This window comes from Amblyomma mixtum, chromosome 2, assembly GCF_055824585.1.
Source record: "Amblyomma mixtum isolate Tamu chromosome 2, ASM5582458v1, whole genome shotgun sequence".
NCBI classification, from domain to species: domain Eukaryota; kingdom Metazoa; phylum Arthropoda; class Arachnida; order Ixodida; family Ixodidae; genus Amblyomma; species Amblyomma mixtum.
Window position 1 is genome coordinate 53804 of NC_143013.1, and position 11557 is coordinate 65360.

General features: G+C 52.5%; 1 protein-coding gene across 1 annotated transcript; it reads right to left on the reverse strand.

Moving 5' to 3' along the window:
* Window positions 1–887: 887 nt before the first annotated feature.
* LOC149358190 (uncharacterized) lies at window positions 888–8091 on the reverse strand. The gene is made up of 3 exons (XM_089567525.1): window positions 7823–8091; window positions 6346–6711; window positions 888–1402 (listed from the first exon to the last, which is right to left on the reverse strand). The coding sequence occupies exons 1-3, from the start codon at window positions 8072–8074 to the stop codon at window positions 1289–1291; spliced, it is 732 nt and encodes a 243-aa protein (XP_089423651.1). The 5' UTR covers window positions 8075–8091; the 3' UTR covers window positions 888–1288.
* Between the last annotated feature and the right edge of the window lie 3466 nt (window positions 8092–11557).

Consider the following 11557-nt stretch of genomic DNA (forward strand, 5'->3'; position numbering starts at 1 on the left):
GACAATTTGTCTCGCATCTGCCATGGCGAAGGAGCTTCACGCCACCCACCGCGCAACCTCTGCTCTGAACCGCAAATACGAAGCAGCCACGTACTCGTGAGGAGTGTATCGTCCTTGAGTGGGACAAGAATGAACAGCCAGGTTGCCAAAAAACAGTGAACCCCCTCATTTATTGTTCGGTGTTATTTATACCCGAAGGTGGAAGGCGGTTAGTGCACGCAGAGGGCGAGGAAAACACGTGGCACTGCACAGTACTGTAATGATCGGAGGCCCAGCCAGCGGAGAATGGCGAGCCAGTCAGGCGCCGTCAGGTAAACGGCCGAAAGCGCTGCTGTTCGGAGGAGACGAAAGAGACACTGCCTGGGGGCGGCTTCTGGCGACGGTGTTGGCGTGGACAAAGGCTCTAATCCCCTTCGCCGGCGATGCTGAATGCGGCTCTTGTGCCGGACTGCGCTCCTGGGGACTGGCAGCGGAAACAGGCGAGCCAATCGGGCGCCATCAGGCCACTTTGGCCGAAGCGCTGCTGCTCGGGGAAGACAAAAGAGACACTGCGTGGGGCAGCTACTGGCAACGGCGTCGGCGTACACAAAGGCGTCTAATCCCCTTCGCCGGGGAGGCTGAGTGCGGCGCTTCTCCCGGACTGCCGTGGACCGACGGACGAGTCCCAGTGGAGACGACGGCGGGGCGACGGCGCCGCCAACTCAGTGCCCGCGTGCGCCGTGAGGAGCCGACAAAGCGGAGAGGCGACACGGCTGATTTGTCCCTCCCACCGAACTGAAGAGGTCACCGGTGAGCGGTCAGCGCTCGCGTCCCCATCAATCAAGGTCATCACACAGCAGCAACGACCTTTGGGCCTGGTCGGCCCGCGGAAAACCAACAGTTCGCGACTGAGAGACGCCAAGTTCCTCCTTGCCTGTGTGTGTGTGTGTCTGTGCGGTGTGCGCGGCCACGTGAGGAGGGCGGAGCCTAGGAAGACGCTGGCGGCCCATTGGACGCTCAACCAGACATCAGATTCCCTAGCCGGGTGCCTGGGGAATGTGAACTGCATTTAAGTAGCAATCTGTGGGGTGCCAGGGATCCTCCCCCATTTTCTGACTTTGGTCTCCTTGCTACTGTACATGATGTAAAATAAACCTTCAAGCTTGCTATTCCTCCCGAAGGCTTCTCTCCGTAGTCTGCTTGCTTCGCCCTAATGCGGTGAAGACCCTGGTCCCGATCCCCGAGCACATCAGTACACAGATAACTTGCAGACCACGATCTGGTATGATACATCCTCCGGCTCAACTGTTCAGCACCAAACTCGACATCGTTGGCTTGTCTGCCGGAATCGCTGGTAGTAACGCAGACGCTCCGGTGGCCGCATTTGTTGTGTCGTCCTTCGCGGTGGTTGGACCGATGGCCGCTGAGTTATTTAAGCCGGATTGCCCGTTGCCAATGCCTCTTTATGCTGCAACGAGAGCGTCGGTGTTGTCGGTGTAGGCTGTTACGTTTCGCCTCCTTCGTGAGAAAAAAATCGGCGTGGTAGCAGCGGAATGCCGATGAGTCGCGAAAGGCATGCGGGGTAAACGCCTGAATTAGCCACGGAAGCGGCGTCCGTCATCCACCCCGCATCTGGCCAGCCAGCTCTGCAGTACAGAAAGAAGTTAGCTGCCATGTTCGGCAGTACTAGACATTCCAAGGGGCCCGGGTGCCAGCCGGGTCCAGTCATCAAGTTGACAGCAGCAACCGTCTTCCAGGGAGAAGTGGTCAACGACCGTTTCCCCTACCCCGAGCACGTGCGACCACATGAAAGGCGCAGGAATGCTGTTCGAGAGCCTTCCAGAATCTGCGCGACGCAGAGGGCATCCTTCTCTCCCAACACGTGACGGGGACGTGTTCCCTATTGAGAGCGTGTGTGTGTGGGTGCCACAGTGAACTTTCAGGACCCTCCTTTCCCGACAGACCCGGCCCCCATCTAGGGAGCCCAGGGAAATGAAAGGATATAAAACTCGGCGCCTTGGACGGCCGAGTAGCTCCTGACCATCTGAGCTCATCGACATGTAGCTTTGCTCCTTGTTTGCGAGACTTTCTGAGAGTTCTCCCAGTTGCTGTTTGTATATATGTAAATTTCCCTTGTATAAAGTTCTTCTTGTTGTCTTTACCGTAACCTCGCCTCCGTCCTCCCTCATCCCCTCTTCGACCCGACCTTGCTACGAGAGCCTTAATAACTGGTTGCCAGCGGTGGAATCGAGTCAACGGACGTCAGCGGAGGACGTGGTCAACGGTTTGCTAAGCAGCAGTTCGGCGAGTCGGGAGCAGTGCAACAGCCCTGTGTGATGACTGGTTGCCTGCAGCGGAACGACGGCGCTGGATTCTTGGCTGCGAAGTTTGGTGAGTGCGGGACTTTCCTCTACTAAGTTTTGCCAGGCTTTTGTTAAGTGTCAGAAACAGAGCTGGTAATTGGGATTGTCGTTGCTGCCGGGTTAGTGCGGCAAGACAATAGGGGCAGTAGAGAAAGCAGCACTCGGAGCGGCCATGGATTTGAAATCGTTACGCAAACCGAAGTTACTGGAACTTGCAAGAGAGTTGGGTCTGGATGTCTCAGACAAACTCAGAAAACCAGAACTGCTTAAGGCTATTCTTGCGTTGGAGGCTGAAGATGACGAGCTCGCGGAATGCCTTGAGACCATTGAGGAAAGGGAAATGGCAAAGTGTGAATTGGCAAAACAAGAGAAAGAGGAATTTGAACGTAGGGAAAAACTAGAGAAAGAGGAGCAGGAGCGACAGCGGGAAATCAAGCATAAACTTAACGCGATCAGAAGTATAAGAACGCGATCTCGGTTAAGTATGTTCAGAAAAGGGGAAAATTTCAGTACTTTTCTGGAAAATTTTGAGAAAATTTGCAAGGAGGAACAGCTGGATCAGGGTGATTGGCCAATTGTGTTGATGGGAGTCCTTCCGTGTGAAGCCAGCAACGTATTAGCGCGGTTGTCGGACGAGGATGCCCACAACTATGCGATAGCTAAGAGTGAGCTTTTCCGGCACTTTAGACTATCCGCAGAGGTCGAATTCACGAGCCAAATTGGCAATGGTCAGCTACCTCGCGAGAGTGTCAGGGACCGAGTTGCGAGCTCAGCTCAGTCGCCGGAGGACACGGCTGCTGCTCATAAGTGGCGGTATAGGACAGGTTTGGTCCAGGAAAGGCAGGCCACTTCAGCAGCGTGGACCGAGGATCTCGGTCGAAAAACTAGCGAAAGGTGCAAATCCGCAAGCCACAAGGGCTCAAGGGAGAGTTTGGGCACCAGTGCTAGGAACAAGGAAAGGTGCAATGCGGTAGTTGCGAGCTCAGAAGCGCATGCACTTTCCGGGATGGAGGCGGATTTCTGCGGTAAAGGGGTTAGTACCCTGGAGAAAAACGCCGAAGGTCTCAGTGATCAGGGAAATGTAGTCCTTGGGTCACGTGAGGAAGGTCCTCACGGGAATTTAGTGAAGCCCGTGTTTAATAGGATTCAAGAGCAAGCTGTGAGTCGCAGCAATCCCGTCAACGACAAAGCCGAGCAATCTGCTTCGTTAGCGAGCACAGACAACGCTAATACGGGAGAAGCGACCGTCTCTAGCCCTGGGGCAAAAGCTGCTTTGACAAGTGAGGTTGATGATTCTGCTCAGGAAGAGACTAGTGAGCTTGCGGGCCAGAGCAGTCAGGGAATCAAGGGAGACCCTCCTTCGATGCGGCTGGCGAACAGTAGTAGCCAAGTATCGGACACAGCGCTTTGCTGTAAGGAGAGCGACTGCGAATCACCCGAGTGCACCGCTGAAACCCAAGGGCAGATCGCAACGTTAGCCATCGAGTGTGGTTTAGATCAAGTTGCAGGCCAGGGAGTTAGGGTCGCAGGGTCGATTAGTAAGCCTCAGGAGAGCAAGTTATGCTCAGACGAAAGTAAGGTGCCGTCAGAACAGTTGGATGCTGCGATGCGCAGTCCCTCACCGAAAGCACGAGCCGATAGTTGGAATTCAAGAGAGAAATGCGGCTCGGTGCTGCGTCGAAGAGCAGAGGCGAAGGGTGAGGTCACTGCAGGAAAGGGAGGCGCGCAGGAGAAAACAGTCAGGGCAGTTTCTGGAAAGCGGCCGCGCTCAAGGAGAGCCAAGCCAAGGGGTAGACCGCAGAAAAAGGACGAAGCACGGGCCCAAAACATTGTAAGGGTTAAGGCCGGTCAAAAACGTAATCGTCGGAAACTGCCACCGCGACACTCTAGATGCGATAGGCACCGTACGAAGGCCAGGTTGCCTAGGCGAGTTAATACAAAACGAAAGCCACCTGCCCGATTGTGGAGACACTGCAGAAGTTGTTGCGGAACGAGTAAAACTTGCAGCGGGCCAGAGAGAAGCACGCATTGCTACCTCACGAGGGAACGCAGCAGAACGCGCTCCAGTGAAAAAAAGAAACGAGGGAGTTTCCGGAATCGAGACAGAACACGCAGGCATTTCTTTTATACACGACCGTCACCCCCTCGCTGCTCGGACGTGGGAGACGCGCGGGCGGGGTGCGGAACTAATCGTTGTTGCAGGGAGTGTGGAGCTCTCAGGTGTCAACGCGCAGTTAGGCCCCTCGATTTTTGTCGGTTGTCGGCAGCTAAAGCCACTGTCAGTCTGCGACCGCGCAGGGCGCGGCTGAAGAATGGGCAACCCCTTCGAGTCGCGAAGTGGGTAGTTAGCAGCATAGTCTAAGAATGAGTCGATGCTGTTTGCTTTTTCATTTTTTCCTGCAGAAGGAAAAAGTTTCGAGCATATATAGTTTTGAAATGCTCTTTGTTAGTTTTCGCAGCAGCGGTATAGTGTTTCTTTGATGCAATGGGTTTTGCACCATGCACTTGTGGTAGCGTCCGCTGACACGCGGAAGTGCTAGTAAGATGGGCCATTGTGGGTCAATAGCATAAGCGCCTGGAGTCGCTTTGTTTTTATGGCATTAAGGGAATTAATGTGCCTTTGGCTGCGATGTTGAGGGAATCTTTGCAGAGTTATGCAAGGTTAGGGTAGTATGCTGCCATGTAGAATGAAAGGAAAACAAGCGTGTTCGTAAATGTTGTCATCATTACGAATCGAACTGCGTTACAAAAAGGGGAGTCTCCAAGGTAATGCCGATGGCTTAATTCGAGGTCTCTAACGCAAGAATAAGCATCAAAGTTGCTGCTTACTGGTGTTTTTTTTCCTGATATAGGCTTTTGAACATATCGTTTTTGCTTTTTTGTTTCAAAGTGAGACGGGTTTTGCAGTGTAATGTTCGGATTTGTGGACGCTTTCTGAGTGCTGCTGGACTACTCCCAGGGATTAAATGACTGAATAAGAGAGAAAGAGCCTGGCATTGCTTAGTGTGGATTGTGTCGTGCTTGCTGACTGACCGGTTGGGTTTTCGGCGTAGTTCTAACGCTAGTAGGGAACCGGTCATTTTGAAGTCACGTTGCAGTGCCTTTTGTGAACCTGAACGTGCGAAGGAAGCCTTCGAGGTGCGCTGGGCTCAAGAAGCAACGAGAGATGACCGACTCCAGTTAAAAGCAGCCTCGAGCGACATCCCTCCGGACAGCGGATGCAGTCCCCTGTCCATCGGGATCTCCTTCTCCCGGCGGGGCAGTCTGTTACGTTTCGCCTCCTTCGTGAGAAAAAAATCGGCGTGGTAGCAGCGGAATGCCGATGAGTCGCGAAAGGCATGCGGGGTAAACGCCTGAATTAGCCACGGAAGCGGCGTCCGTCATCCACCCCGCATCTGGCCAGCCAGCTCTGCAGTACAGAAAGAAGTTAGCTGCCATGTTCGGCAGTACTAGACATTCCAAGGGGCCCGGGTGCCAGCCGGGTCCAGTCATCAAGTTGACAGCAGCAACCGTCTTCCAGGGAGAAGTGGTCAACGACCGTTTCCCCTACCCCGAGCACGTGCGACCACATGAAAGGCGCAGGAATGCTGTTCGAGAGCCTTCCAGAATCTGCGCGACGCAGAGGGCATCCTTCTCTCCCAACACGTGACGGGGACGTGTTCCCTATTGAGAGCGTGTGTGTGTGGGTGCCACAGTGAACTTTCAGGACCCTCCTTTCCCGACAGACCCGGCCCCCATCTAGGGAGCCCAGGGAAATGAAAGGATATAAAACTCGGCGCCTTGGACGGCCGAGTAGCTCCTGACCATCTGAGCTCATCGACATGTAGCTTTGCTCCTTGTTTGCGAGACTTTCTGAGAGTTCTCCCAGTTGCTGTTTGTATATATGTAAATTTCCCTTGTATAAAGTTCTTCTTTTTGTCTTTCCCTCAAACCTCGTCTCCGACCTTCCTCAACCCCTCTACGGCACGACCATGCTACCTGATCTTTAATAAGGCGCAGTGACTGTTGTCTCCAGCCCTTGTGATGAACTGATATTACACCGTTCCCTCGTTGCCAAAAGGTGCCGCCGGTTGCGCCGAAGAGCAGCACCGTTTTCTGTGCGCACATAAAAGGCTCGTGGCCGGACCGGTCCAATCACGTTTTCTTTCCGTGCCCAGGACTTTCCATTCAAACGCACCAAGTCGTTGCTGAGGCGAGGTACAGCGCACTCCTTGCGACTTATCCGGCTGCGTGTCTTCACCTGTATCACCGGCATGGGATTGAAGTCCGGCACTGGTGTGCGCAGCCGCCTCCCTTGCAGCAGCTCGCCTGGAGACCGGCCATCTTCGGTGGGACTGGCCCTGTAATTCAACATGTCCATCCAGAAACACTCATTTGCCGCTTTCGATTTCATCAGAATCTGTTTCACGATTTGCACACCCTTTTCTGCAAGCCCGTTAGGTTGGGAATATTCCTGGCTAAATTTAACATGCTTGCAATCATAAAGCCGTGCAAAAAGAAAAACCTCGTCAATGCTGAACTGTGGGAAAAATTAACATGCAGAAAACGAAAGTAATGTTCAACAGTCTAGCAAGAGAGCAGCAGTTCGCAATGGGTGGCGTGGTGCTAGAAGTAGTAAGGGATTATGCCTATGTAGGGCAGGTAGTGACAGCTGCTCTGGATCATGAGAGGGAAATAATTAGAAAAATAAGAATGGGGCGGAGAGCATATGGCAGGTTCTCTCAGATCATGGATGGCAGTTTACCCATATCCCCCAAGACAAAAGTTTACAACCGCTGTATCTTACCGGTATTCACCTATGGGGCAGAAACGGGGACGCTAACAAAGAGGGTTCAGCTTAAGCTAAGGACAACGCAGCGAGCTAATAAAGGAAAATGATTGGTGTAACGTTAAGAGATCGGAAGCGGGCGGAGTGGATGAGGGAACAAACGCGGGTTAATGACATCCTATATGAAATCAAGAGGAAGAAGTGGGCTTGGGCAAGGCATGTAATGCGAAGGGAAGATAACCGCTGGTAGCTAATATATCTGTGGCATTCGGTTTGCAGCCTTCAGGCTGCGGCCGTGTATCTGTATTTTTCAGCCAGCGTCCGTTCCGGCGGACGCGGTTGTTGCGACGCGCGTCTTTGCTCTGTCCTCTTATCTTTCAACTCTCTTCTATCTGCACGTGGCAGCGGTGGTGGCTCGGCTTGAGCCAGTTGGCAGGCCCGTGCACTTTCCTTTTCATCCTTCTCTCAGTCGCAACCAACTAACCAACCCTAAGGGTAACTGAGTGGATACCAAGAGAAGGCAAGCATAGCAGGGGGCGGCAGAAAGTTAGGTGGGCGGATAAGATCAAGAAGGTGCCGGGGATACGGTGGCCGCAACTGGCGAAGGGCAGGGTTAATTGGAGAGGCCTTTGCCCTGCAGTAGGCGTAGTCAGGCTGATGATGAATCTCTCGATCACCGAACTGGCTGTCATGTCGGGCAGCAACTTCACACTTCTAACTTTGAAATCACGGTAGCGCAGTCTTCCTCGCTTTCTTCTCGTGTGAACACGAAGTTGTTGAAAACGTCCAAGCCTTCCTCACCCGCAACGCTGAGCAGCAGGACCGTCTTTGACGCCTCTGATCTTGGTTTGTCATCGCATGCCATGGCTCGAAGAAAAAATTCGTACTTCCGACGAAATAGCTTCCAATTCCGTCCTCCGTCCGTTGTCAAACGCAGGGGTTCCGACTGCCTTACTTGCTCCATTGCATCCCACTTCTGGCGCCATGTATCGTCCTTGAGTGGAACGACAAAAGTGAACAGCCAGGTTGTCAAGAAACAGTGAACGCCCTGATCTATTGATCGGAGTTATTTATACCCGAAGGTGGAAAGGGGTCAGTGCACGCAGATGGCATGGGAAAAGCACGTGGCAATGCATAGCACCCAGATGATTTGCAGGCCACGATTTACGATCTGATATGATACAAGGAGTGCTCCAGCTGGTGCTGTGACGGTAAGCTAAATTAAGTCCATAGCGGGTAATCTCAATGTAACGGTTTTTCGTGTAATGTGATCTTTCTGACGGTGTCAGTCCGACTATATCAAGTCGACGAGGGCTGCGTCACCGCCGGAAGCGGTCTTGCTGGAGCCAGGGTGAAAAAAAAAAAATGCCCGTGGACCTATTTACCTATTACATTTACCTATTATTATTAACCAAGTTACATGGTTAGCAATGCGATAGCATTAAAAGCTGGTGGCGTGTTTACTGAAAGTGACGTAACTTCTGGCTGGGGACGTCACTTCTGTCCAGTGGAAATGTTCCCGTCTTGTGAAGTCAGTTTCCTCCAGCCAATAGGAATGCTGCTGTAGAAGCAGCACTGGTCTCGCGCAGCACCGGTGGCAGCGGCCGTCCATGAAGACAACACCTAGCAGCATCCTGCCTGGGCTCCCTCCTCGCGCTGGACCCTCGCGTATGTTCCTGCTGGCTCAAGGCAGCGCATTGAACCGCGACACTACTGCCACTAAATAAGTCCATGTTTTCCTCATCACGGCCTCATACTTGTTGACGCGACTCTCCCCTATGGTGACGTCAGTTCCTTCCAGCCAATTGGAATGCTGCCGTCTGGTGAAGTCGGTTCCCTCCAGCCAATGGGAATGCTCCCGTCTGGTGACGCCACTTCCCTCCAGCCAATGGAAACGCTCTGGTCTTGTGAAGTCACTTCTCTGCAGCCAGTGAGAATCTTCATCATCATCAACCTTAATTCGCCTACTGCAGGGCAAAGGCCTCTCCAATGTCAGTGGAAATGCTCCCGTCTTGTCACGTCGGTTCCCTGTAGCCAATGGAAATGCTCCCTTCTGACGACTTCACTTACCTCCAGCCAATGGGCATGATCCCGTCTTGTGACGTCACCTCCTTCCAGCCAATAGCAATGTTCCGGTCAGGTGATTTCAGTTCGATCTCAAAATAGGAGAATTTTTTTACCAGCGAAGCATTTTAAAACTCGCGGGCGATCATACGATGTGACGCTGAAAATGGGCGTTCGCAGTATTGTTTGTACATTTCATTTTTACATTGCCACCTTCACATTGCGTCTTTGAACTTGACTTCGCCTCCGTTTTCGTTCCGCTTCTGCGTGAGCTTCTGGTGGGTGAAGGTTTTTCTGACCGCTCACCCACCGGCGGATGTTGGTGAGCTCCATTTACTTTTAACGCTAACGCTCCTGTTTTGTAGAAAATCCGGCTTCGTCGTTGGTGTCCTCGTCGGCACCACTTTTTCGCCCAGGCCCACGCCGTTGGGTGGGTGGGTGGCGCTTCTGGAAGGTGGCGATTTCTCACCCCGAGGCTTCAGCCCTGTCATGGTCATGCTACAACCAACTAGCTCAAATCAAAGTATTGCTGGAGACTGACCTTCGGGCCGCGCTTCCAAGCGGGCGCGCGCGGTGCGAGTGGCGAATCTGTTCCGGGCGCTCAAAGATAAGCCGTGGCTTCGACCTCGTGCTAGTGCCGACTATGCCTGAAGAAACTACGAAGATCGAGAATATTCCACGCGTGCTTCGCCAGCGAAAAAAACGAACCAGGGTTCAAGCCCACTTAGCAAATGTCAGCCGTCCATGCGCTGCACTCGATTTCTTTCAGGCTCCTTTTCTGTGGTTTGCGTCAGTTGTCGTGAACTTTTCATATCTTAGCTTCCCGCAGTAATCCTTTCCAACTTACTCTGGTGCATGCCCATGTGCACTGCACGCAATACAATCAGTTACTGCCGGCAGCCCGCTGAAACCAATGAGTGCGAAACTCCTTATTTTCACATATCGAATAAACAGTGGCCACACTCCGTTAACGTAGTTGGGAACTCTCGTGCCATTTTTGCCGCGAAGATGAATGAGAACCTTGGAAGGAAAAGCGTGGGCGTAAGGCACAAGCGGAGACTGGTTGCCACGGGAACCGCCTGGAAGGCAGTTACTCCGGAAGAAGGGGGAGAAGGATGGTTACCGTAGAAGGCGAGAGGGGATGAATGTAGCACGGTCCTGCTGCTAAACCAACACCCTCTTGTCAAAATTCTTCAGAGGGTGTTGGCTAAACGCGCCGCCTGAGGAGAAGGTCACCGGTGACGCCGAGCGCCTATATAGCGGCGGACTGGACAGGACCGCTAGTCGAACAGGGAGTATGCGTAATAAACATAAAAGAGCGCTCTGGAGCAATACAGATATATGAAGTCACTCTCGTATTCTCTACCTCAACATATCGTAAAATATACCATCGTGCGAGTTTTCTTCTCCGTCTCTCTCCTAATGTAGTTTTTGCATTTGGAGGCTGCTTACTTAGAATCTCGGGGCGCGTAATTCACGCTAATGAGATATTTGCGAATACAGGACCTATCTGCCCAACGAACGTTGTGGAAAGCGGGCGCTCAGAGTGCACACGCAGTATTGTCGCCTCTGCATGCAGAACAGCGCCGATAACAAGAGACGATGATTATAAGTTTACAGCTTCGTGACTATTGCGCAGAATACGGTATACAGCCGCGTTTGGGCCGTGCGTGTAAATGCTGTTCCCCCCAAAATGGCACCCGGGCAACTGAAAGAAAGCAGGCATACAGCGCTGACATTGTGTATGATTTTCCTCGTCAAGCACATTCCGCATGGAGCAACAAACAACGCACTCTTCATAATATGATGAAGATGCCATATTTCCTGAGTTCCTTCATCAGCGAGCGGAAAACAGGGCCAGATGAGAGCCTCCTCTCACCTACGGCCGTGGGTCCCACGAGCGAAGCACCGATTCGAACCGTCAGCCAAACCGTGATTATGGTCCAACGACAAATCCCACCACTATACGCATATGCCTTCGCTTTAATTCTAAGTGAGAACAACTTGAGGTGACGCGACCTTCGGCAATAAAGGGATCTACCAGTCTGGTAAATTTATTGGAAGCAGTTCTGGCTGGACGTCGCACATAATCCATAATTTCAATGGGCTCTCTCCGTAAAGGGTCCCCCAGACCCACGCTGAATCGTTTTAAAACAAGGGTAGCCGCACAAACAGTATACACATGCATAATCTCGCCTACACTGTAATCGCAAAAAATGAGTAGAAAAATTACGCTTTCTTGCAAGAACAGCACCCCGTCAAAATCCCGAAAAAAAAAGTGCGGCCTCCACGCACGTGTCTACACACGCTTTACTCAAGGTTTGGTGCTGCTGGCAGTAATGTTCTTTTTTTTTTTTTTTTTTGGGGGGGGGGGGGGTTAACA

Bases quoted from the DNA above. Each gene is read 5' to 3' on its own strand.
- LOC149358190 (XM_089567525.1), bottom strand. From the start codon at position 8,074: ATGGAGCAAGTAAGGCAGTCGGAACCCCTGCGTTTGACAACGGACGGA. The intron at 6,712-7,822 runs GTGTGAAGTTGC...GCGGCAAATGAG, and splicing joins CCGTGATTTCAAAGTTAGAA to TGTTTCTGGATGGACATGTT. The intron at 1,403-6,345 runs GTCACTGCGCCT...TAAATAACTCAG, and splicing joins CACAAGGGCTGGAGACAACA to CGGCCATCGGTCCAACCACC.